This window comes from Pogoniulus pusillus, chromosome 20 (assembly GCF_015220805.1).
Source record: "Pogoniulus pusillus isolate bPogPus1 chromosome 20, bPogPus1.pri, whole genome shotgun sequence".
NCBI lineage: Eukaryota > Metazoa > Chordata > Aves > Piciformes > Lybiidae > Pogoniulus > Pogoniulus pusillus.
Window position 1 is genome coordinate 10,540,000 of NC_087283.1, and position 26,909 is coordinate 10,566,908.

Below are 26,909 nucleotides of genomic sequence, written 5' to 3' on the forward strand. Positions count from 1 at the left end.
CTGAGTGGTCTCTACTGTGCTTCCAAGCCCCGTGAAAGGTCACTTGCTCCTGAGCTGTGTTGTTTGTGCTTTTTACAGTGAACTATTCCATTGCTGATTGTGTTTTTATGCTGGTTTTATTTACAGTCTCCTCTAAACAACCAAGCCCTCTCTCTCCAAATGAGGATGGTAAAGCCTCCTGCCATTGTCCCACTGGGCATCTGGAAGCAGCAGAAGTAAGTGTGAGTGTGTTTGCACTGGGCAGGCAAGCAGCTATGTGAGGCTCAGTTCCTGTGCTCAGTAAAGCACTGCTGGTGCTGGTCCTCCTGCCATGAACTCCATGAAAGCTGCTAGTGAGATGCTGTCTTGTCCTCACAGTCCCTCTGTTCTATTTGTGCTCCCCAACACTGAAGTCAGTCCAAAAGTATCAGTAGGTCCTGTTGTGGATCTTTGTTTTGTGCAACATACCACATATCAGTCCCCCTTCAGCCCATCACTGTGAGCCAAACGCCATGGTATCCCCCAAGAAGAACCTCTTTGTGGAGCAGATCTTCATAGCAGGTAGAAAATGGGGACAGGCATGTGGCTCCCCACCCAAACTGGGTGCCCTGACATGTGTGGCAGCTGCCTACAGAGCCATGTCACTGTGTTTTGTTTTGGTTGCTGAGGACAGGGAACCCTTGAGGCAGCAGCTCTACCAGTGACCTCCACAGTAATCATTATGGTTTTTAGCAGCCTTCTTCCACCAGTGTGGTCCATCACTATTACTGCCTTTTTGACATTGATAATTCCACTTCAAGTCACACATTTGGCAGCTTAGAGGACTGTTCTCATGTGCTGAGGATGCCAGTAGTCCTCCAGAATGAAAAATCTCCTTGCTGGGCTCCACAGCGATGAAGGAGTGGCTCAGTAGCACGTGTCTGACCTCACTGTTAAGTAACAGCATGAGAGAGATTTATTCTGAGCCTGTTAAGCTGGTCTTGTATTCTACTTAGGCTTAGTCTTTTTATCTCTACCCATCTTCCTCCTCCATAAGACCTCCTAAACCAGTCAAAGGAAAGGTTATTGGTTTGAGGGTTTTTTTGCCTTCCTTCCATTAAGCTTCTCCTCATAGTTCACTGAAAACACTGCAAATAAGCATTTGCCTCTGGGGTGCCTCTGCCTGAGATGAGAGGGGAAGTCTGTTTTTTCATCTCCTAAATATAGTTGGCTGTAGCTGCTTCCTTGACAGCTTTGAATGTCATCCAGGTCAAAGATCTAGTGCTGAGGAGGAAGTTAAATCCTTTCTATGTCATCCTGACCTGTTTTTGTTTCAACACAACAGCATGGGCTATCATCCTAATTCAAGGAGGGACATCAAAAGTATTTCTTAGTGAAAGAAAGCTAAATTGGGGGAGATGATTTCAGATAGGGATTGTTCTGCTACTTCTGTAAATGACAATTCTGTGATGAGAATATTTAATCTGCTTGGTTTTGCTACCCTGGGATGGCTTCTGCTCCTTGCAACTTAACTGCAATACTGGAGAGGAAAACCACAATTATAGTTAATTATTGAGCACCTTTATCCTTCACTAAAGGTTGTGAGCTCTCTAATCCTAAAATAAAACAAACACTCTGGTGCTAAGGAGGAAAGAGGACGTTCCATGAGGGCAGAGAAATGAGGCCACTTGGGGAATGTGCTTTCAGGCTTATTTCTGTCTGTCAGCACAGAACAAAAGGACACTTTGGGGGAAGAGCTCTGTGACCCCTTGGTCCTTTCTTGTGTCACTCTCTCCCCAACTCTGCATCAGCTGCTCTCACACTTGTGCAGCCTCTGGGAACTTCAGCTCTATAGCAACTGTCTGGTGATGGAAGGAACCTTTATGTCAACCATGAGGGCAGAAAGCCCTGGGCTGTGTTAGCGTGGGTGCTGTTCCCTGCTGACTCAGCTCCCACCAGGATGTAAAGGTGGGAATCTATTTTTAATAGATTAGTGTGTGATTGATGACTGCTTCAGTCACACATCAGAGTAAATCCTCTGTCACCAGCCAAGTGCCAACATCAGAGAGGCCAAAAGAATAAAACTTTAGAAGAACTTAAATTAGAGGAATCTTCAATTTAAGCTTGGCTCCTGTTTTAATTAATGTCATCTATTAACATTTTGAAGAGAGATGGCTTTGGCAGACAGCAGCCATTTAGAAAGGCAAGTATTTGGAGAGCCAGCAAGGAGTACATGATGCTCTCAGTACTGCAGCAGAAACCTCCCAACTCTGCACAGAGTCTCATTTTCCTTAAATAAAACTGCTTTCAAGCCATCCTTGTTTGGGTCTGTTTGTTAAAGGCCATCTCTAGCTTAAAAGAAGCCCTGCAGATGCCTGTGACGCCATTAAGAAATAAAAGAGCAGGCTCTCACCCAAGGTGGTTGCTCACAGCTCTGTGAGATGTGATTAAATAATAAGGCTAAACTAATGCAGCAGCTCACTCATACCAAAATCAGATTCTTCTGAAGGCTTAACGCCTGCATGCAGCACACTGTGTAATCAGGCAAGTCCCAGCATCAGCCCAGTAAAGCACCAGGACCACACACTGGGGTCAAGACAGGCAGAGCCAGTGAAGTGGGAGCTGATTTAGCTCCTGTGCTGCACCATGGCCTCTGCCAGCACTATTTTTGGACCTCTCAAAGCCTTGAGCTGCTCTTGCAGACAACAAATCTGTTTACCTGGTTCCCTGCAGGACCTTAAGTCTGTGTGGATAGTGAGTCCATGGAGTTTAAGGCCTCCTGTGTGCCTGGAGGAGAATGTTTTCCAAGGGTAGTGCTCCCCCGCTGCTGGGTGAACGCCTCGTATTGATGTTCCAGGCGTGAACTCGTGACAGTCTTGTTCTAATTACTGTTTTTATGATTCCTAATGACAGGCTTTGGGTTTTTAGCCTGCTTATGGATTTTCAGGGGTGTGGAGTGACAGTTGCTCGCTCAGAGCTTACTGACCTCCTCTGGTCTGCGGGGTTTGGAGATGACTTCAGCCTCCTCCTGCGCGCAGATGGGTTCCTGGGCTTCTCCAAAACTCTGCACACTTCAGCAGCTCTCCAGGGAGCCTGCTCCCGTAGAGCAATCTGCTCATTTGTGGCCTTTGAGTCACAAACAAGCTACTTCCCTCCTCCTGTTCTACCTCTGCAAGCTAAGCTGGGAGGTACCAACAGCATTGCTCCTTCGTGTCTGTTTAGTTTGCTTCTCTAGCCATCCATAAGCTGTGACTGGCAGACACTCCCGTGGTTGCTGGTGCACGGCTGATTCCCTGTGATCCCCTGCCTGTAGCCATCTGTCACCTACTCAAACTCCTTGGTCTTCGGAGGTGACTCAAAGGTAAGAGTTTGTACCTCAGCACCATGTCCCAGTTAGGCCCTGATGTGGGGCTAGGATGTCCTCCTTGCCCTCAGCAAGGAGCAGCTTTGGTGCTGTGCTGTGGGGAAGCAGATCTGGCAACAGCAGTGGGAAGCACTGGAACTTGCAGTAATCCAAAGATGGAAATGAATCACAGATGCTTTTGTTTGGAAGAGACCTTTAAGGCTCATCTAGTCCAGCCCCCCTGCAGTAAGCAGGGACACCTTCAGCTAGATCAGGTTGCTTAGAGCCACAGTGGTTCCAGGGATGGGCCACCTCCCACCAATCTGGGCATCCTGGGCCAGCATCTCACACCATAATTAACATAAAAAACCTCCCTTCTGTCCAGCCTAAATCTCCCTCAGACCCATCACCCCTTGTCCTGCTGCAACAAGCCCTGCTGAAATGTCTGTCCCCAGCTTTCTTATTGGCCTCTTTACTGCAGGCCACAAAAAGGTCTCCCTGGAGCCTTCTCAGGGCTGAACAACTCCAACTCTCTCAGCCTGTTCTCACAGCAGAGGGGTTCTAGCCCTCACATCATTGCTGTGGCCTCCTGGCCCTGCTCCAACAGGTTAATGTCCTTATGCTGAGGGCATGAGATGTGATGGGTTTGGAGAGGCTCATGGAACAAGGCTGAACTCCTTCCTCTGGTGAGGAGTTTCACTGTGCTTGAGGGACAGACCTTGTGGTTTTTCAGCACATCATTTGTTCTTGAGCCTGAGGCTTTCCTGGGTGCTTGGCCTTGCTGTGCTGAAGGGGAGCATCTCTCCCTTGACCTTCACTTGTCATCTGCAAAGAAGTCATCTAAAATAAACCATCTGGTACGTGGCATTGATGCAGTGTTGAAGGGTGCTGGAACATGCTGCAGCCTCCCAGCCAGCACCAGGCTGTGTGTTTTTTTTGTCCTGCCTTTTGTTCTGCTGGGTAACAGAGCCATTTCCCAGCTCTTAAATAGACATCTCTCAGCTGCAGCTCTGCACTGAATCCTTTGATTCATTATTGATGTCAGTCTGTGGATGGCAAGGGGGCTACCTGATTCCAGGTATCCCTTCACTCTGTTTGCAAAGGGCTGTGTTGAAATGTGCCTGAGCCTTGCTGGGGGAGCTGACGGTACCTGCAAGGATCTTCCTGAGACTCAATGGGGCAAGAAGGTTGGAGTAGCAAGTGATAGGATGAGAGGAAAAGGCAACATTCTCAAACACTGGAGCAGGCTTCTAGGGAGGCAGTTGAATCTCCATCGCTGGAGGTCTTTAAAAGAGGCAGAGATGTGGTGCTGAGGGACATGGTTTAGCCTCAGACTTGGTATAGTTAGAGAATGGTTGGACCTGATGGCCTTAAAGGTCTTTTCTGACCAAACTTATTCTGTGATTCTAAGAGCAAAGTGGGGGCAACACCATCTGACAGGAAGCACAGAAGCAGGAGATGCAAGTTCTTAGATACAGCAGAGCTAAGGGCTGCGGAAATTGATTTCTCTTGGCCTGAAAAATACAAGATGGGTCTGTAATGCTGCTTCCTGCTCCTAACCTGCTCAGGAGATAAAGCCAGGATTTCAGACTCCAATCCAGCACCTTCCCCCAGTAGTAAATACCCACAGCATTACTGAGTGATGTCATGGCTGGAGCACATCCCAGCGAGGCCAAGCCTGGATCAGGTTATATCTGTCTTCTCAGAATATTGGCTTACTCCCAGAGGAGCATATTGCCAGTCCAAGGGCAGTGACTGAAGCCACCTCTCACAAGGTCATCTCTTATATACACAGAACAGTGCTAACCAAGCTGCCCACACCATGGTCACAGCATGGCCACGGCAGTTACTGGCTGCACAGAGGGCAGAATCTCCTGACTCTCCTTTCTGCTGTCACCTTGTGTTGTTGGCACCAGAGTGGACCCCCAGCTCTTCTTCCTGGTGCTTCACTCATCTGGTTGTCTTTAAGGCACAGTGTGAAAGAAGGAATAGGAGTCCATCAGCTCCAGCTCTGTCGTGTACCTAACTGAGAAGGCCCAGTGGGGTTTTGTGGCATTGAGGCCTGTGTCTTCTGGCTGAGAGTGTCACAGTGAGAGCCCAGCTGCCCTACAGACCTGGGAGACTGCTTGTTCCAGTCAGAGTGCATCCAGGCTCAGCTGGCTGGTAAAAGACTCATAGAATTGTTTAGGCTGGAAAAGGCCTTTAAGATCATCCAGTGCAGCCATTAACCCAGCATTGCCAGGTCACCACTAAATCATGTCCCTCAGCACCACATCCACACGGCTTTAAAAGCCCTCCAGGGATGGAGACTCCACCACTGCCCGGGACAGCCTGGTCCAGGCCTCGACTACCCTCAAGGGGAGTAAATTGTTCCTAATACTCAACCTCCCTTGATGCAATCTCAGGCCATTTCCTCTTGTCCTATCACTTGTTCCTTGGGAGAAAAGACCAGCCCCCCACCTGGGTCCAGCCTCCTTTCAGAGAGCCAGAAGGTCTCCCTTCAGCCTCCTTTTCTCCATTCTCAACAAACTCAGTCCCCTCAGCTGCTCCTCACAAGATCTGTGCTATAGACCCTTTTTCACCAACTTTGTTGCTTTTTTCTGGACCCACCTGAGCATCTCAATGACCAGAAGGTCAAGAGCTAGAGGCCCAAAACTGAACCCAGTACTCAAGGTGTGGACTCACCACTGCTGAGCACAGAGGCACGGTCACTGCTGTGGTCCTGCTAACATCACTATAGATGATCCAAGCCAGGATGCTGGTGGCCTTCTTGGCCACCTGGGTACACCCTGGCTCATCTTCAGCTCCAGGTCCTCTTCCCCAAGTCTGGAGCATTCATGAGGTTCTTGTGACCTAAATGCAGGACCAACACTTGGCCTTGTTGAATCTCATCCTGCTGGCCCTAGCCCATCCATTTCCCTGCTGTCTTTCCCTCTTTGAGTCACTTAGAGCCACTGCAGCTTTGCAGCACTCACCTCTAGCTTTGTGTCTGCCTGGACTCCTTGCAAGCCTTCAAGGGGCCAGCCTTGGGTTTGGCAGCCTCAAGTCTTGGCCAGGGCAAGGGCCAGATTCCTTCTCTTCACAGACAATGAGCAAGACAGAAGAGCAGTGTGGGTCGCACAGTATCCCCCTGAGCAGCTTGGCCTGTCCAGCCGTGCCAGGTGGGATCCACAGTGTGGAGTTGCTGCTAGTGGTGTGCCCCCAGAGCCCACTGTCACATCCCTGCTGCCACACTGCAAGCTATGACCAGCCAATATGGATTAATTGCAACCAGTTTAATTCTGTGTCTGTAAATTAAGCTGTTTGACGATTGAGTCAGTGATATAAAGAGACTTCCAGGAGAGAGGAGGACATTAACATGCTAATAGACCTTACTAGCAGAAGGTTTACTTAGACACATCCCAGGGGGCAGATGACAATTAAAATCCTAAGAGACTCTTCTAGAAAGAGGATGCTAATTCAGACCTGCTGGGAAGGGAGATAATGATTTATTATTACTTTCTGTAGCCCTGCAACCTCACACTCAAAAATTGCAGACACTTTAGGACAGGTGAGTTGGGAGAACAACAATGATGATACCTAAGGGTTGTCCTAGAGCCGGCTGAGGGGAGAAACATGGACAGGAGGGAGGAAGGAAGAGCTGCAGAAACACTCCTGGTCAGCAGGTCAGGAGAGGCAAAAGAAAGAAATGTGATTTCTTGAAGGCATATGAAGGGAAACGAGCTGGAGAGACCAGACCTGCAGGCCTGGCGAACAGCAGATTTATTTCAGTGAAGCAAGAAGGGTAAAGCTGTGGCAGAAGGGAGGTCTTCCTGCCCCAATCCAACTGAGCCCACTCACAAAATAGTAAGAGATTACACAAGTTTCAGGATCAAGAACCTTTGTGGTATCTGTACGTAGATACCACTCTGTACCACTCCTAACCTTGGTAGTCTGGTCTGTTGATTGGGCAGAGGGAGGCTTCTGCTACTGTTAGAACCACACACATGTACCAATAGAATACTTTGAAACACAAACTTGTCAGTTGTGTTCTAGCTTGGCTACTGTGAGCTGTCGAACATACTGCAATGGCTTTTTCACAGAAGATGGAGCACAGGAGCCAGTTAACCTGTCTGACAAAGAGCAAACACATAAATGTATACCTATTTGTCCACTCGTTTTCCTTCTGAGTGTGCTTGTTAACCCAGCATGCTCAGCTGCAAACGCTAAATGCTGTTTTCTGGCAGAGTGAATTCATACCTTGTGCTGTCAGAAGCGGAGTCTTCCTCAGCAACAGCTGCAAAGGGAGGGAGCTGCTCGCTTTTCTGTTGAATTTTAAAGTGCAGAGGTTCATTCTTTCTTTCCCTGCTGTCAGAATGATGTGGGATGTGACACTAAGTGTGATAAAAGTCCCAGAGTAGGGCTAGCTGCATGCTAGCCTCTGCACCCTACCGCCACGTTTCCCTGCCAAGCAAACCCACGCCGATGGGCCTGAGGGCAGCCGCCCTCCTGCGGGCTAGGGGACCTGACTCGATGGCGGGACCTGTCCTCGAGGGGGCCCAGCCAGGCAGCGCTCGGCCTGGGACTCGTCTGCACAAGGCAGCCTGCCCCGGTGGGACTGGATGGGCAGGGCTCTGCGGGCCCCAGCAGCGGCCAGAGCGGACGACCTAGGCCCCAAGAGCGCCGAGCGCCGTGCCTGGCCGGGGATCTCTTGAGCTTGGGCTGGGGCTCGGCCGGGGCTGAGGGGCTCGGCCGGCGGCGCCCCGGTGCCTGATCCTCGGGGCCGGCTCCCCGGGGCCGCGGTACCGCCGCGGGAGGGCCCAGCAGCCCCTGCGCGGGGCGGGGCCAGGAGCTCCCACAGGCTCCGCCCCGCCGCCGCCTGCGCCCTCCGCCATCTTGAGGCAGGGCAGCGCTGCCGCTGCCGGCCCCTTTCCAAGATGGCCGCTCGCTCCTCACCGGGCGCTTCCGGCCCCGCTGAGGCCTGCGGCTCCCGGCGCGGCGGCCTGCCGGCGCGGCCCTCCTCTCCGCGGCCCTCGGGTGCTCGCTAGCACCTGCTGCCTTTTCTCGGAGGTCTCCAGGTAGAACGAAACGGCGGGCGGGTCATGGCGCTGCTGCTGCTGCTGCTTCGGGGCCGGTGCAGCTGCTGGCGGCGGCCTGCCCTGTTGCCCGCAGCGGCCTGGGCCCGGGCTCGCCCACGGCCCGGGGGTGGGCGCCTCGGCGGGGGACGCGGCCTGCAGGTAATGGAGCGGCGGCGGCGGCGGTGCGGAGCGGGCCAGCCTCGGGGCGGGACTTCTCCTCCTCCGTGCTGCGTCTAGTACCGGCTCGAGCTGTGGGTGTGAGGAGGCCTTGGGCGCCGAATGTGCTGCTGCTTCATGGAGCTCCTTGCCTGGGCTCCGCAGCGGCGTGCCCGGCGGTTCTCCGGCGCGGCGGGCAGGGTATCCGCCGGGGAGCCCGGCTCAGCCCGGTGCCCTGCGTACGGGGCCGGGTCCTCCAGAGAGGTAGAAGGGGGGAAAACTGGATCAGCCCTCACAAATGAGTGGTGCAATGGACTCTTTGAGACAGGGCTTTCCTTAGAGGGTTTCTCAGGTTAGACCGTCCCCAGGGTCCATTGTGTCGGTAGGTTATGACAGTAATCTGGGATAAAATGCCCTGTGGAAAGAACAAACACTTAGGTTGTCATAAAAAAGGAAATACTTATTAGAGTTTTTCTTGTCACTTTATTTGTGCTGCTGTTTTGCATCTCTTGATACACGCACCCACAGCATCGATATGCACCACAGATGTGTTTTGCTCACCTTGAAGTGCTGCTGCTGCTATCTCAGGGCTCTCCCTTAATGCAGAAGTCTAAGATCTTATTTGAACAAGGCCACCAATGTGATTTACAACTGTAGTCATCTTCAGAGCAGTCTAAGAAGCACTGGCTGTCCAAGTAGGCAGTGAAGAAGATCAGTTCTGAGACTGCTGTGTGAATCATTTTTCCTGTGGCAAATGTAAACTAGGCAAAACTGTTCTGTTCTATAAAGTGTCAGAGGTTATGCTCTCAGGTGAGCACAAGCAGTTTTATAGGTGCCCAGCAAACCTGGGAAACAAAGATGAAGGATTTCAGCCTTGCCAGTGACCTCCTCTGTTTTGCTGCACAGAAATTTGGGCCTGTACAGTAGAGCAGAGTGGTGAGACAAGAACTGCACATAGAGGAAAGGGCAAGACTTGCATTTGGTGTGAGTAAATGTTAGTTCAGGTGTTGTGAAGATGCCTTTAAATGTAAATAACAACTGCAGGATTGTCTTTAGAATTATAAACAGAGATGCAGGCAGAAAAAGGTAGCAAATTGACTCCATTTTACACATGTCCTTTCTTTAAAGTGGGTTCTGAACAATATCTGCAGTTTCATGGCTTGTCTGAAGCACAACCAGGAATAATGCCGAGGTCTCCCAGCTGTTGGTCCTGCAACTTACCCACAATATTTTCATGCTTACAAGTGTTGGTCTCACAGCTTGAAAAAAAGGTTAAGTAACAACTGTACTTTTCCAATAGTTGTGTTTTTTTCTCTTTCCTCTTCCTCAGACCCTTCTGTCACAAACACATTCCCCCACACATCAAGGTGTTGGTGGAGTGCTGGTGAAACAACACATAATTCGAGATCCAGCCAGGCTTTGGAATCTGTTAGGTGAGTCCCAAAGGGCAACTGGACATGCAAAGGAGAGGAAAAGGCCTTATTTCCTTTGACTATTTACCTTTCTTACCTGAAACTGACCCGAAGCTTTTCTGATGCTGGCTTTGGGAGCCGTGTGCGTTCTGCAGAGGTTCTAAGTTTTAGTTTGGTGTCAGGGATGAACCTTTCCACAAGGAGCTCAGCGTGATTAAGTAAGCACTTGAGTCATTAGCTCTAAAAGCTAATTTAAAAAATGCAGGCTTCAAAGTAGAGAATCTTTCTCTGCCTCATTAGCAAAATGTGAGATGCAAATGTCCTTCACCTTTGTCAGAAATCGTTTCTGACCTTGCTGAAAGCATTGGAACCTGTTAAAGGCTATGGTAGAAAATGTTACCTGGGTTCCTAGAGTGAAAGTGCCAACGAGTGAAGCAGACAATTATTCTCCTCAGTACTGGCTTCAAACTGGGCTAACAATTTTGCTTTTGATGCCTCTGAGATGTGAACAAAACTGGTTACAGCTCTTCTAACCTGCATGAGCCTGGTGAGCTTTGGCTGTTTCACCTTGGAGAGGGTGCTGTTTAAGTCCAAATCCCTATGTTATGGAAGGAAACAAGGAGTATATCCTTCCCCTTGCTTCCTCTGATGGGGCTGTCCCATTTCCCTGGCACACAAATGGAGCTGTGAGCTAGGCTGGGTGTGAAGTTTGTCTTTCTCTGCCTTAGGAGCCCACATGTCATCCTCAATCTACTTCTATTATCTCCTGAGATCTTCTGGTAGTAACTACTTCTCTGCTTGCCTGCAGGTAGCACTTACTATTTTACTACTTCAAGCTCTCAGAGGAGTAACCAGAAGAATGGAGGGTTCAAAAAGAAATCTCCACAGGAGGATGAGGGTATGTGCCAAAAACTTAAAGTAAATTCTGTGTGAGGGGTAAGGGGGGGCCAGCATGCTTCCTCCTTATTGCTGTTTCTAGGTACTGTAAACCTCTATCTGTAACTCATCGATGAGCAGGGGAAGTTTGGCTTAGATTTAAAACAAACAATGAAATTGATTCTGTGCTACTCTGCATCCTGAGCAAGTAACTTCTGTGTCTTAGTTTTGCTGTTTTACACAAGAGAACTGAATTTTGGTTTGGGAGGTTTTGTTGTAGATTATTTTGTCTTAATAAACTTAAAAATGTAGTTTGACTTAATAACTAAATTCAGGTCCTTAAGCTGGATCCTGATTTTTTTTTTCTTACTTCATTTATCTGTGCACTGGATGCATCTCCGCTTCCAATTATTTACAGTTAAAACCAGATTGATTAAAGAGTTCTTAGCTGAGTTACTAATGGTCCTTTCTCAGAATTCTTGGGTTTTTTTGGATCACTTGTCCTAGATGCTGGTTTTGCACCTCTTGCACTGCTTAAGCTGTAGGCACCTCACTGTATGGGATTTCTTTTATTAACATGAGAACCTGGAGGGGTTGGTCAACAGTGGCTGAAGATGATCCAGTGTGTGCCCAGGTGTCCAAGAAAGCCAAGAGCATCCTGGCTCTGATCAGCAATAGTGTGGCCAGCAAGACCAGGGCAGGGATCATCCCCCTGTGGTCACCACTACTGAGGTCACACCTTAAGTGCTGGATTGAGTTTTGGGCCTCTCACTCCAAGAAGGACATGGAAGTGCTCAAGCAGGCCCAGAGAAAGGGTGAAGGGTTTATAGCACAAGTGTTGTGAGGAGCAGCTGAGGGAACTGGGGTTGTTCAGCTTGGAGTAAAGGAGGCTGAAGGGAGACTTTGTGCCTCACTACAACTCCCTGAAAGGAGGCTGGAACTGGGTGGGGGTAGGTCTCTTCTCCCAGGGATCAAGCTGACAGGATGAAAGGAAATGGCCTCAAGTTTTCCCAGTTTGGACATAAGAAGAAACTGAAATTCTGGAACATATTTCCCAGGGAGGTAGCTGAATCCACATCCCTGGAGGTGTTCAAAAGAGGCAGAGATGTGGTGCTGAAGGAGCAGCCTTGGTAGAGTTACATAATTGTTTGACTCAATCATAGAATCAACCAGGTTGGAAGAGACCCCCAAGATCATCTGCTCCAACCTATCACTCAGTCCAGTCAACCTATCACTCAGTCCAGTCACTATCCAGTCAACCAGACCATGGCACTAAGTGCCTTATCCAGTCTTGAACACCTCCAGGGACAGTGACTCCACCTCCTTGGGCACCCCATTCCAATGCCAAATGCCTTTCTCTGTGAAGAACTTCCTCCTGATATCCAGCCTATACCTTACCCAGCACAACTTGATTCAACTTTGAAAGTCTTTTTCTAACCACAGCGTTTCTATGATTGCTTTGCTTGTTTGGCCCTGTCAACTGGGTCAAGGCCTGCAGTAGGATGTGGGTGCAGGTATTGCAGAGTCCTCATTTGGGTTAGAGCTTATAGGTTTGTGCCCTTGTTTGCAAGACCACACAGGGTGACTGAGCACAGCGCCTCAGAAGTGCTGTAGCTGTTAAAATCAGTAAACAGTAACATGCTGCATTCAGTGGCCTCTTTTCTCCCGTGATTAATGGATAGCTTGGCTTTGGGAGGTGGAACACTGCCCTGTGTCCCCAGGAGAATCCTTCTCTCCGCAGTAATTATTAAAGAGAACTCTTCAAACTGTCACTGCAGCCCTTGCAAGAGTTTAATCGGAGAGTTCAGATGTGGGGTTAATGGCAAATCATTGCTTCACGGAGGCTTTTTGAGACTGAAAAGCTGGAAGTGTTCCCACAGCTGTTGCTTGCAAGTGTCACATCCAGTGACTGGTTTTCATTTACTGAACGTTAGGGGGTGGCTTATGGTGCAGTATGGATGTTGTGCTGTGAAGGCATAAGGTTCCAAATAAATTGGTTTTGTCCATAAATGCTGAGTAGAGAAAAGCTTTGTGTTGCCTTCCAGCTTTCTAGAAATGGTGGCTTTTCCTGCAGTTACTCAGCTGTAGGTTAATGATCCCAGACAATTTAATTCTAGAAACTGGAATTTCTCCAGTTCTAGAAACTGGAGAAGTTGTTTGTCTCAGGATATCCAGTGGCCAGCTTTTACCCTGTGATCATCCTCAGTTATATACTCTAGAACATTCTGTATTCGTCCTCACTTTGAAATCTGGTACCAAAAAAAGTGCTTTAGTTGACTCCTACATTTATCTCCCCAGAATCTGCATAGTGGTAGATGGACTTTCTTTCTGTTGTTGCTTGCTTTTCCAGAGTAGTTTCTTTTATCTATAGTATCTTTTTATTTAGAATTTGCTCAGCTTTTCGGGGTATTGCCCACAATAAGACCTCTACTATGCTATATTTTAATTTTCTTTAATGAGACCATAGTGGAAGTCATCCTACAGCTCTGTGATAAATTATTTGTTCTAACATAGCTGGATCTAGCAGATAACACAGAAGTGAGGAGATGGCAGTGCTGCACAAAGTGTCTGGGCTGGACTCAGTGTCTGGGCTTGTCACTGCCTTTTGAAATGCTGACCTTATCTGAGAGGCTGCTTTGTTTCTATTTAGGAACAAGCTTTTCCTGTTAAATGTGAGCAGAGATGGGAAAGGAGTGAAAAATGATGCTGCAGAGCTGAAGGACAGGGTACTTTTTTTAGCAGCTGGCTGGGTCATGTGTTTGTCCGTAGGTTTGGTTGCAGTGTGTGCAGGGTCTAATTGGTGGCTGGTGATAAATGCAACTGTCAGAAGGTTCGTTGGGAGTTTGCAGCTAAATCAGATCCGGGCTGCAGCAGGCAGAGGCACTGTAAGGCCAGGGCTGCAGAATTCATTGATTTCTGGGTGTAGATCAGTATTTGTGTATGCCATGTGGATGGGAAATTGGATATCCAGAACAAGGGCTAAATTATATAACAACACCCACATCTGACTGGGAAGAGGAGGAGAAGAAGTTTGTTATCATCTTGGCAGCTCAAACACCTGCTAGTATCAACACTGATCTGTACTGTGGCAGTCCTTTGCAGACCACAGAACTGTAAATTTACTTCTGTAGTGCAGATCCCCAAACCCCAGCATGGGAAGGTCTGGAAAGGACCTCTGGAGGTCGTCCAGCTCAACCTTCCTGCTAAAGCAGAGTCACCCACAGCAGGTTGTCCAAGATCACGATGGCCAGGCAGGTTTGGAATCTCACCAGAAAAGCAGACTCCAGAGCCTGTCTGGGCAGCCTGCTCCAGGGCTCCGGCACCCTCACAGGAGGGAGGTAAAGAGTCTGAAAATAGTTTGGTGGCAAATGCTTGAAGTAAACCACCTCTTTCTCTTATGTCTTCTCATTTCTGACTGTGTCACTAGTGCAGTAAAGGTGGAGGAAAGCACACCTGGTGTGGGAATCTCTCCTTGAGACTGATTCTTAAAGCAAACAAGCCAGCAAACCCTTTCAAACCTGAGTTTAGTTGTGTAGCTTGGGGGAGAATCACTCTGGGTTTGTTCAGACACCAATTGCATTGCAGTGATTCATAAGCACAGGGAAGCTGCACCTCACATCTCCTGTGCTGACTCAGAGTCACTGCAGCTGCTGCTGTTTTCTTGGGTAGGAGAAGTGTTGCTGCTTGTGTGCCAGCAGATCAGGAGCTCACCAGGATGCAATTACCTCTCGTAACACTGTGCTGTGGGATTTACTGGTGACACTATGACTGGTTTTATTTGCCCCTAATGTTTTCCAGTGATGTGTTAGCAACAGTGATGTGGAAGCATTGCTGCGGCCTTTCAGTAGTTAAAAGAGGCTGGTAAGAAAGATGAGAACAAAACTTTTGAGCAGGGCCTATTGTGACAGGACAAGGGGTGATGGTTTAAACTAAAAGAGAGAGATTTGGAGTGGATTGAAGGATGAAATTTTTGACACTGAGGGTGCTGAGACACTGGCCCAGGTTACCCAGAGAGGTGGGAGTTGCCCCATCCCTGGAACCATTCCAGGTCAAGTTGTCTGGGGCTCTGAGCATCCTGCTCTAATTGCAGATGTCCCTGCTGACTGCACAGGGGTTGGACTAGACAAGCTTTAAAGGTCTCTTCCAACCCAACTGGTCTGATTTTATGATAATCATTTGTGAAGTTGACTTTTAGCAACTTTGGCTGTGTTTGGCCTGTATCTATGTTAGGCCAGACAAGGAAGATAGTCTTTCATTTTGGAGCAGATGGGATTGTGATGGTTCTAGTGTAGTCATAATCTGAAGTCTCCTGGACCAGGATTAGACTGCCTTAAAACAGGAAGTGCTGATCAGAGCTCTTCAAACTGTGTCTGGGATTGCTGTCTGCCTTTGTACACAATCCATAACCTCTGGAAGTGAGAGGCTTTCTTTGGCTCACCCTTGTTTGAATTCCTCCACTCACTGAATCAACAATTAAAGGAAAAGTGATTATCCTCCATCATGAGTACACAGTGCCTCACTAGCTGGCTTTAGGGCCACAGGGGACCAGCTGAATATAGCTGCAATCAGACTTCAGCTGGCTAAGAAGGTGCAAAATATGTCTTCTTGCAGGCAACTATTAAGTTTGGATCCTTGTGCTTTCATAAGCAGTCTTCTGACCTGCTGCTGTTGTACATGTACAGCCAAGGCTCTGTGGTCTGACAGTTGAGAAGCCAGAAAGGTCTGAGAAAGTCACACAGTCCAAAACACTGACTCAGTTGCATAACCTTGGACAAGTCACACAACCTCCTTTGTCAGCCAAGCCAGAAAAGTACCCGTGCAGCATGAGTTAGGTACTGCTTCTGAGTCTGGGCCTTCAGGAGAAACCAAACGGACAACAACGAAAATAAAAAGCCCCCAAAAGCTGCTCTTGTGTTAATCTTTGCCATTTAATTTGTGTCCTCTCCACGATCTCATGCTCTTACCTTTTTCTTTTCTCATATTTTTTTCCTGAAGAGGAAGAGAAACGCAGAAGGGAGAATCAGATGCACCTGGAACGCTTACGGGCGCTGCTCATCATAACTTTCATAGTGCTGATGTTTCGCTTCATGGCTGGGGAGAACAGAGAAGGGACCAACATTTCCTGGAACTACTTTGTGAACGAGATGCTGGCAAAGGGGGAGGTTCAGAGAATCGAGGTGGTGCCAGAGAGTGATATTGTGGAAATCTATCTGCACCCGGGAGGAAGTCCTCATGGACAAGTTGTGAGTGGCTTTCTACGTTGGAGTGGATGATCCTGGTTTATACTGGGGGAGAGAATTGAATGAATGAATATGTATTTCATGGAATCACAGAATGGTCTGGGTTGGAAGGGACCTCCAAAGGTCAGCCAGTCCAACTGCCTCGGCAGGGACATCTTCAAATAGACTAGGTTGCCCAGAGCCCTGTCAAGCCTCACCATGAATATCTCCAGGGATGAGGCCTCAACCACCTTGCTGGGCAACTGGTTCAATTGTTCCACCGCCCTCATGGTAAAGAACTTGGTCCTAGCATCCAAGTAAAACTGTTAACTGGTAGTTTTGATCTTTGTGATTTTTTTTTCTTGTATTTGAAGCAGAAGGAACTTCTGTTGCTCACATCAACCTGGAAACTTAGACTCTTAGTTTCAGTGGTAAAAACAATAATGGTCTGGAAGAACATCTTGTGTTATGTCTGTAAAGCTGGGAAAATTCCATCGTTTTTTCTACCAGCTCAATGTGAGGTGTGAGAAGGTGTCTAGAAGGTTGTAGACTCTTATTACTAGATCTCGTTTCAAAAATGTGCTCCTGTGTGAGAGAAAACTCAGAATTAAAACTCAAACTTCCACAGATCTCCTTAAATCTTCCAAAATGGAAACACAGCAAAGTTTCATCACGTGCTTACTTCCAGGAGTTGCCACTAAGAATCGTTACAAGTTGGTTTGAGAGATTAAAATCCTCTTCTTGGATACATTCCATTTTGTTCAGTGATTTATGATCCATTTGCAAACTGCTGGATGAAGTTAATTTCTGATGGATGCAGAAACAAGGAAGGATAAATCACCTCCTTCCTGTGATGTAGCTTTCCATATATAGTACAAAATGTTGTCTGAGCCCACGGTGTCAGTAAAACCGGGTTTAAAAAGCTAACTCCATCCTGCAGCTCCCAGTGTTGTTTCATGTCCTTTGTTTCTAGAGAGCCAGGACTTGGTTCTTGGCTTTTAGGCTTAGAGCTGCCCCTAAGTTCTTTGGAGCCCTGGTGTCAGTTACCTGCTCATGAGTTCAGCAGTGCAGCATCAAAGGCTGTAACATCAAGCTAACTTTTATCTGACTTGCCCATGTAGTGCACTCCTCTTTGCTTTGTGCTTATGCTGCAATACTTACATGCTGCTTTTGATTTCCTGTCCCCAGAATGTCACCCTGCTGTACACAATGAGGGTGGCAAACATTGACAAGTTTGAAGAGAAGCTGAGAGCTGCGGAGGACGAGCTGAATATTGATGAGAGAGAGAGAATCCCTGTTTCCTACAAGCATCCTGGCTTTTATGGAAAGTATGATATAGTTTTATCCTTACTCTTAGAACCATTTTGGTTGGAAGAAACCTTTAGGATCATCAAGTCTAACTGTTGATCCAGCACTGCCAGGTCACCACATCTCTGCAGTCTCTTCATGAGTGGAAACTCCACCACTGCCCTGAACAGCCTGGGCCAAAGCTGCTTTTTCACAGAGAAATTGTTCCTCATGTCCAACCTAAACCTCCCCTGTCACAACTCGAGGCTGTTTCCTTTTGTCCTATTGTTATTGGGAAGCAGAAACTGACCTCCACCTGGTTCCAAACTCCTCTCGGGGAGTTACAGAGAGACATAAAGTCTCCCCAAGTGAACATCTGTCACTTGGACAGGAAAGTTATTATATAAATATAGAACTAAGTTATTATATAAATATAGAACAAAGAAGTGGGCTTAGTTTTGGAACACTTACCCTGCCTCTCAGAAATAGGCATGGTCTAGATGTACCTTAATGTTTCAAAAGTGAGGGTCCTGAGGAGGTGTCTGGAACTGCAGCAGAGCAGAGTGTTTCAGGTCAGTTTCAGCAAGCCAGGGGGACATCTGAGCACTTCTTGTCCTTCTCATCAATTATTGAGTGTGGTAGAAATCCTGACTCAACAAGTGGTGTTACAGTCTGCTCTGTGGAGAGTGCTGGTGGTGCAGTGAGCATTCCCCTGTTAAATGCCTGGAAGAAGGCCTGTGGTGGTGGTGGTTCAGACTGTAAAAATAAACACCTAGGTTTGGCCTGCTTCTCCAACAGCTGTAGATCAGAGGGGAGCCCACACTGGTGCTCACTCCAGCTGTGAGCCACATACTGTGCAGAGCAGCTTTGATGCTGGTGCACAAAAATCTCAGTGAGAGGAGTACTTTCACTAAACTTACAGCCCTGTTCTGTTGCCTGAAACCAAGAGCTCTGGCTTAAAAACCTCAAATTCTGAAATAAGCTGTAATGAGTGAGAGGAGGGAAGAGCTGTCAAAGGGCTGCAGAGCACTGGATGGACTTTATTCTGTGCTTTCATCTGTACTGGAGGCTTGTCACTGCTGCTGAGGTGGTTATTTGTCCTTCTGTTAAGGACAGGTTTTATGGGCTCCAACTTACAGAACTGACCTGTGGAGCTCAGTGGCCTGTTGAACAAGTCCACCAACAGATAGCATCATCCTGGCCAGGTCTCTGTGGGCTGTGCAGAGCACAACATCTGCTTTTAGTAGCTACCAGGCACCAACATCAGAGAATCACAGACTCGTTTGGTTTGGAAGGGACCTTTAAACCTCATCGAGTCCAGCCCTGCTGCAGTCAGCAAGGGACATCTGCAGCTAGAGCAGGTTCCTCAGAGCCCCAGAGAACCTGACCTGGTATGGCTCCCGGCATGGGGCATCTCCCACCTCTCTGGGCATCCTGGGCCAGGGTCTCATCACCCCCAGTATAAAAAGGTCTCCTTTTCATCCAGTCAAAATCTCCTTGTAGTTGAAACTGTCACCTCTTGTCCTGTCACAACAGGCTCTGCTAAGAAGGTCTGTGCTCAGCTTTCTGGTCAGCCCCTTTAAGTCCTGAAAGGCCATAAGAAGATCTTCCTGGAGCCTTCTCTTCTCCAGACTGAACAGCCCCAGCTGTCAGCCTCTCCTCACAGCAGAGGTGTTGCAGCCCTCACATCATTTTTGTGGCCTCCTCTGCCCAATTCTGGCAGGTCCATGTCCTGCTCATGCTGAAGGAAAACATGAAGCAAATGTCACAGTTCTATGTGTGTGGATACCTGAAACAGATTTTTTTTCTAGTGAGATGTCCTCTGAACAGCATTTTCATGTCTTTAACACATGGTTTATATGAAGATACCCTTTCAAATCAATCATGCAATATGAGGCTTTCAGCTGAAACTGGGAGCTTGCCAGCTTTTCCAAACCTGTGTGGAACTGTTTAAAGAGCTACTCAGCCACCAACACAAGCTACTTCCCCTGCCCCTGGAAAGAGATTATTAGGAGATATTGTAAGGTCTGAAGTCTCTCAGGATGCTTGATGAATGCCTGGAGAATTCAGAGTCTCAGGCTGAAGTTTGAACCTGTGAGGTGCACTTGCAACTTGGATTTAGTTTATCTGAGACACAAACACTTTAAATGGTGTTTCAGAATTAATCCTGTTTGCATAGCTGACAAACTGAAGGTGACTTTGTTTCCAGTCTCTCACCAAGAATGAGCAAATGCAGCTGGGTACATAGCACATGCTGGTCCCCTTTGCTTCAGTAAATCATCCTTCTGTGAGAGCTGGAACACACGTTCTTAATTTAAAGATAAGACACAGAAGCGTGGTGAGACCAAATGACTTCATGCACACATGAAGCACAAACGAGTCCCACAAATCTCAGCCTTTCATGGGACTTATGATCATTTTCCTCCAGTTGAAAGCATCTCTTGGTTAGAGCTCACAGGGCGTTTGTTCTCAGTGAGTTTGTCTTGTAACTTCGTTAGCCCTGCAATGTCATCTCTGCTCCTCATCTCCCTCCTGAAGCTTTTGGTGTTGCAAAGGATACACAAACTGATGTTGGTTGCTGCAGCACTTCTGATGTGAAAGGTTTTCTGAGCGACTTGACCAGGGAAAGCCAGCCAGACTAGGAGCAACATTTTAATGGGAGACCCACACTGGGCTTTCCGCCAGACTTAAGGGTGTTGGAATCTCCCTAGTGTTGCTGGACACAGGCCTGTGCAGTGAGCTCCCTTTGGAGACACTGCCAGCCCTGCCAGGCTCTGCTCTGGAGGTGATTTGACTGCCTGAAGGTCCTTCCTGTTTTAGAAGTAGAAATGCCTCTGAAGGGGGAGGGGAGGTCAAATTTCTTCCACAGCTGTAAGCAATGTTTGCCAGTGTCCTCTGTTTAACTTTTTCAGATTATGTAATTGTTGGAGGGTTGGGATTTTATGTATGTATTTATATAAACAGCCCCATAAAGATTCCATTTTCTTAGTCATGTCTGCTCTTTGCTGCACTCATAGCCTAAGTGTCAGGACCTTTAAAATACTGAAAAGAATTTGCAGAGAACTTGTTTAGGTTGGAAAAACCCTTTCAGGTTGAGTCAAACTGTTAACCCTGCACTGCTAGCTTGAGTAATATTTACCAAGTTGCGACCAGACACTTGAATTTGTCCCTGTCTTGCTTTTGTCCTAGTGATGTCATCTCGCTGATAGTGACCCTTATGGCCGTGTCCATGTTGTGGAGCATCTTCCGCCTCATTAGAGTTGCAGGCCGGGCAGGAGGATTCAATGCCTTTGTGAGTATCCTGAATCCTGATGCTGATTTGCAGCCCTGTCAGTAGCCTTGGCTTCTGCTGGCCTCATCTCTGTCCCTTTCCCCAGCAAAGTCAAGGCAGGATGAGAATTAGCTACTGCCAAGGACTCTCCAGTCTTAACATAGTCATAGAATTGTTTTGTTTGGAAGAGACTTCCAAAACCATTGAGACCAACCATTAACCCAGCACTGCCAGGTCACCACTAAACCATGTCCCTCAGCACCACATCTCTATGGCTTTAAGACCCCTCCAGGCATGAGGACTCCACCACCTCCTTGGGCAGTCTGGTCCAGGGCTTAATAACTCTTTCAGGGAAGAAATTGCTCCTTATGTCCAGCCTAAACCTCTCTTGGCATGACTTGAGGCAATTTCCTCTCATTCTGTCACATGTTCTTTGGGAGAAGAGACTGACACCCACCTGGCTCCAACCTCCTTTCAGGGAGTTGTAGAGAGCCAGGTCTCTCCTCAGCCTCCTTTTTCTGTGGGCTGAACAACCTCAGTTCCCTCAGCTGCTCCTCACAAGGCTTGTGCTCTGAACCCTTTCCTATCCTGCATTTTTTGCTGTGGTGGTGTGCAGCCTGGTGGTGGGAAGGGCTGAGCTGGGAGAAGCTGCTGGCCAGTTTGCTGGGCTGCTTTCAAAGCCTGTTAATGTGTTGCAGCTGCAGATGGTGTTTTTTGCTGGGTGCTGCCAATATGCCTCCCGTACCGCCAGGAACTGCTGCTTTCTGCAGAACGAGTTCTCCATTTATAAAACATGGTCAGGTTCTGGATTTCATTATGTGCTGGCCTGTGCTGCTCAAGCCACATGCCTCGCTTGCAACATCAGTCAAATCTCCTCCTCCCCTCTCCAAGCCTTTCCTGGATCAGCTGATGGAAGTGTAGAAATCAGCCTGGGGTGACTGCCGTTGACCGCAGGGATTTTGGGATGAAAACAGGGTGAATTCAGTCCCTTGTTAGATTTCCCACTCAATCTTCTCTGCAGTTCTCTTCTGGCTTTGGGATTCTCTTTACACAAGGGGATGCAGCTGTTCAGAGGAGAGTATTTTAAAGTGGTGAGTAATGAGGGCCTTGAGGACAAGCTTCTGTCTTTGCCTAAGTGGGGACAGCCAGAATCTGCCTGTTTAACTCTTCACTTGCAGCAGTTTCTCAGGCCTGAGAAGCTGTAAACTTTCTTCTCAAAGGAAAAAAAAAAGTAATTTCTTAGTAGCTGTTTTCAGTAGAACATGATGAGCAGCTACAAAAAGGGCATTTAAAGTCTTGCTTTTACTCTCAGTGTGATTTAACATGCACCAGAAGACTGAAATCTGGTGTCTTCAATTTGAGAATCCACGATTCTGTCCTAGAAGAACCCAGCAGCAGACAATGGGGCAAAGTGTCTGCTGATATGCATTTACAAGACAATACTGATTGGCTTTACCACCGGCAAGAGGTATTCCTCAAAAGCAGAGCTATCCCATAGTTATTGAGGGTCAGATTGTGTAGCAATCAGGGAGAGAATCCCAAATATAAGGGAGTTTTGGGGGAGGAATTCTGCTCATATTCCTGCCTGCGCTGGATTGTGTTGGAATAATACTGCAGGTTTATTCTGTCTCTTCCCAGCATGTGGATAAATAAAGTTAGAACCAACAGTCTGGCTGGGGAGTGTTTCCAAAGGAAAAGTTAGTGAAACACCAAGGTGTTGGTGGTCATTTTAGTGGTGTTTGTTAGGGGAAGCTCATACCTGTGTTTTGTCATCCCCCGAAGTATATTCAACAGCTTTTCCAGAGTGTTGCCTTGTCCAGAATCAGAGCTTATCTTCACTGCTTGTGCTGCCTCCCACAGAACCAGCTGAAAATGGCTCGTTTCACCATCGTGGATGGGAAATCTGGAAAAGGGATTGGCTTCAAGGATGTAGCAGGAATGCACGAGGCAAAAATGGAAGTCAAAGAATTTGTGGACTATTTAAAGGTGTGTAAAAGTAGAACAAAAGTGCTTGCTGCCTGTCTCCTGGGATAACTGGCTGACCTGGGGAGGAGGCTATGTTCTTCTGATCATCCTCTGTGACACTGAGCTGTGTAAATAAGCTGACAGCTTTTTGTGTTGTGGCCTGCGTGACTCAATCTATTTCCAGTTCCACAACAGGAATGCTGCTATGGCTGCTGCCATTACCAGCAGCTCAGAGTGGGAAATGCTCAGGCCAAAAGCAGTATGGGGAAGCTGAGGGAGGACATTTTCTTGTGCAGATGCTTTATGCAAGCTGTGGCTCCGACAGAGCTGTGTTGTCCTTGCAGAACCCTGAACGCTACCTTCAGCTTGGGGCCAAAGTGCCCAAGGGTGCCTTGCTGCTCGGACCACCAGGCTGTGGAAAGACATTGCTGGCGAAGGCTGTGGCTACGGAAGCCCAAGTGCCCTTTTTGGCCATGGCAGGCTCGGAGTTTGTGGAGGTGATAGGAGGTAAGCTGCTCAGGAAGAAGGCTGTGGAACTTGCTCGGTCTGAAGTTGTGGAGGCTGAGGTTGGAAGGTGCTGGCTGGGCCTGTTGTAAAGGAGAGGTTTAGCCTGTCTTTCCAGGGGAAGGATAAGTTGGGTACTTCTACTGAAAATAAAAGGTTTTGAGTGGTAGAGAGCACTTAATTATGTAGTATCTAAAGTGCATGCCCTCTGAATTGCTAGTTGCTTCTTTCTGACAGTGTGCAGCCATGGTTCTTCACCTGAGAGCATTATCTCCAGCTTCCCTGTACCTATTATTAGAGACATTGACTGAGCCTTCCTTCCTGAGAGTGCCAATGGATTTTTTGCTGCTCCCTGCTGCTGGGGAAAGGATGGCCTCTTTGTGCCTTGGGATTTCCATCTTCCTCCTTTTTTCTTTCCTCCTGGATCCCTTGAGACCCAACAAGGGTCAGTGTGCAGAAAAATGCTGAATGTTTCTGCTTCTGACCTGTGGAAGGAAGAGGAGTTTGTGTTAGGAGCTGGGAGCAGAGCAGCTGCAGGAGGAGGGGTGTCTAAAAGCTGAACGCGATTTCTGTGCCGATTTCTTTATGCTGGGAGCATGGAGAGGGGAACTGTCACACGCTGAGGGTTTGCCCCTGTCAGGTGCCCCGTGGGGAGCCAGTAATCCCATTCTCTAGCAGTTTCAGCTGTGAGCTTTATTTCTTCTCTTCCTCCACAGGCCTTGGGGCCGCTCGTGTCCGGAGCCTCTTCAGGGAGGCGCAGGCTCGCGCGCCCTGCATCGTCTACATCGACGAGATCGATGCCGTGGGCAAGAAGCGCTCAACCAACGTCTCTGGCTTTGCCAACGCTGAGGAGGAGCAGACCCTGAACCAGCTGCTGGTGGAGATGGACGGTCAGTGTTTCTCTCTGCCTCCCAGCAGTTGGGCCCTTATCACCTCAGATTCAAGCTGCTGGCCTGTACACCACCTTCCTGCCCCTTGCCAGGCCTGTTTAGCATTCTCTTCTTGCTGAGGTAGTGGTCGGTGCACTGACACACATCTCAGTCCCCTCTTCCCTGGGATGAGGCTAGCTTGTACTGCACAGCCTCTTCAGCACTAAGCCCAGAACAACAGCTTGGTCGTGTCCTTACTAACAGACCATCTGTATGACAGATGACAACTGTGCTTTGGACTGCTGCATGGTGAAGGGGCTGTGGCCCTGAAAGTCAGGATTTTTCTGATGTGGACATGCTTGAGACCTTGGCTGGCCTTGCTCTTGTTTCAGAGGTCACTTGAAGAGAGTCCTCTCTCTGTTCTTTCTCCTCCTCACGAGCTGCTGCACTGAGTACAGAGGAAAAGCAGCACCAACTGCTGTTCAGCACAGGGTTTGTGGAAGTTGTATGCCCACTACTTTTGTCATGTGGACCTAGCTTTTCCTGCAGAACCATTAGGGATCCCCTCAAGGAGCAGCCTGAGCCACGTACCCCATCTTTAGTCCCTGTTTCTGAAGGCACTATAGCATATCGCTCTCCATCTTTCTCTTCATTAGGCATTACCCTGCTGTGGGTAACCCTACTTAAGTAGAAAGTCTCCAGAGGTCCCTTCCAACAGCTGCCCTGCTGGGATTTTGTGGTGGTACCTAAGGAAGTAATCGGGCTGATGATAGAGGAGCTGTGGCAAAGCTGTGGAGATGACCAATTTGAAGTCCAGCCATTTGTTATCAGCTTTTAGGGGGTTGGGATTAAATCTAGGAAATCTTAAACTCCTGGAGCTAACTGGTTTGTGATTCTGCTGAAGATTGTGATTCAGAGGAGAACCAAGTGAGCATCCCAAGTGAGTTTGCACCAACAGCCATGTGAGCATCCACCTGCTGATAAAATCAACAGCAATGTGCATTTGAGATCACAGCTAGCTGAGGGCAGCAACCCCAAAGATTCCTACTCTAGAAAATGGCTTCACTTCAGGAGTGTTGTCCTTGTGGCAACTGGAGAAGAGTTATTTACAGTACTAGGGGAGCAGAAGAAAATTAATTGGTGGCAAGGGCAGTGCTCTCTGTAGAGGGTAGCACCAAGATGCAGCTGGCCATTAAACGTTGTTGGATACTTGCTGTATTCTAAGACAGGTAGTGGTTTAAAGCTTGTTAAGGTTTAAAGTTGAGTTGTCCCAGAGGGATTTAAGCAGTGTAATAGAGCAGCTCTCCCCTCCTTTGACTTCCTCTCATGTTATCTGCCTGACTGCAGAATCTCTAAACTGAGAGAGAGGCTTTGCAAACAAATCCTGCTTTGATGCTACACTTCTGGATGGTTTTTAGCTGTAATTGGCCCTTTCCTTAGACACTTTCGCACACAGAATGCCAAAAAGAATCATCCTGTGGCTGTTGGTAATCATAACTCTCAGAGCCTGCAGCACCATCCCAGCTTGTGATATTTCTGCTGCTAAATCTTATTACTGAGCTGGGTAAGGAATAACTAAGCACCTGCCCATCAGGGAGTGTTTGTTGCAGCTGTTTGTGGGACAGAGCCACCTTTTTCCCTTGACTGACTGTGACACTTGCTGTCTCTTCATGCTCTTCATGTGACAAATTCAAAGCAGTCCTGCACTAAAAGCATTCCCCTTTCTTCAGATGTTGTTAGAGCTAAAACTGCTCTTACATGGATGTTTGCAGCCAAATGGGGCTGAAGTAAAACCTGTCCTATGGCTCAGCAGCAAGGCTGCCTTCCTGGGCACCCTGCTCTGTTGGTGGGGGTGGACTAGATGATCTCCAAAGATTCTTTCCAACCTTTATCCTTCTGTGATCCTGGGGATTGCTCTGGAGTCAGCCTGTTCAAGGAGAGAAGCTGGGGCTTGTAAAGATGCTTTCAGCAAAGGGTAGATATTTCTCCACCCTACACACAAGACAATCTCTGATTCTGGATCTCTGCCTTTGCTGCAGGAGGAGGAGAAATTGTAAGCAGGAGCACAGCATGGCACAGAGAGGAGTGGTTCTGCAATAAGACACCCTCCAGGCCCCTCTCTGCTTCAGCACTGGTTCTGTGAAGGTTTTGAAGGGAAGGAATGAGCTTTAAGTAGCTCCTTATCAACCAGACATCAGAGATCTAATTATCAGAGGGAGATGCTTGGAACACACAGCGCTGCATAGATAGCAGAAATCACCTTAAACAGGTGTCTGCAGTTCCTTGGGACTTTGCACAGGCACTGGGTGAGACAACTTGGCTGAGCGCATAAATACGCTTGGAGTGAATGTAACTGCTTACAGCTCAATCTGCAGTAGGTGTCCTTGACAGAGCAGGCCAGAAGGAACACACAACAGCACTCCTGGTGTGATTGGATTGTTTTTTCCTGGTGATAGTAGAATGATCTGGCAGCAGCTTAACACTGAATTGACTGGAGGCCTGTGGGAATGTGATCAGTACAGTCTATGTCTCCATACTAAAAATGTCTAATTTCCTTGGAGTGTCAGTTCAGAAGTTAGAATACAGCTGTGGGACATGGACAGGCTCAGTCAGAGGGCTGAGTCTGGAAGGATAAGGTTCAGCAAAGCCAAGTGCTGCACTTGAGTCACAACTACCCCATGAGTGCTCCAGGCTTGGGGAAAAGGACCTGAGGGTATTGGCTGGCAGTGGCTGAAGATGAGCCAGCATGTGCCCAGCTGGCCAAGAAGGCCAGTGACATCCTGCCTTGCATCAACAAAACCATGGCCAGCAAGACCAGGGCAGTGACTGTGCCTCTGTGCTCATCGCTGGTGAGGCCATACTTTGAGTGCTTGGTTCAGCTTTAGGGCCCCTCACTCCAAGAAGGACATTGAGGTGCTAGAGCAGGTCCAGAAATGGACAATGATGCTGGTGAGGGCTCTAGAGCAAGTCTTGTGAGGAGCAGATGAGGGAA

At 48.2% G+C, this 26,909-nt stretch overlaps 1 protein-coding gene across 1 annotated transcript in view; it reads left to right on the forward strand.

The window, feature by feature from the left end:
• The first annotated feature begins 8,207 nt into the window (after window positions 1–8,207).
• Window positions 8,208–26,909, forward strand: part of SPG7 (SPG7 matrix AAA peptidase subunit, paraplegin) — a 36,262-nt gene continuing 17,560 nt past the window's right edge. The window contains exons 1-9 of the mRNA XM_064160140.1: window positions 8,208–8,517; window positions 9,845–9,947; window positions 10,735–10,824; window positions 15,798–16,045; window positions 17,210–17,349; window positions 20,498–20,600; window positions 22,440–22,565; window positions 22,889–23,051; window positions 23,765–23,938. Of these exons, the coding sequence (XP_064016210.1) occupies window positions 8,383–8,517; window positions 9,845–9,947; window positions 10,735–10,824; window positions 15,798–16,045; window positions 17,210–17,349; window positions 20,498–20,600; window positions 22,440–22,565; window positions 22,889–23,051; window positions 23,765–23,938 (1,282 nt within the window). The 5' untranslated portion in view covers window positions 8,208–8,382. The remainder of the gene's footprint in view (window positions 8,518–9,844; window positions 9,948–10,734; window positions 10,825–15,797; window positions 16,046–17,209; window positions 17,350–20,497; window positions 20,601–22,439; window positions 22,566–22,888; window positions 23,052–23,764; window positions 23,939–26,909) is intronic.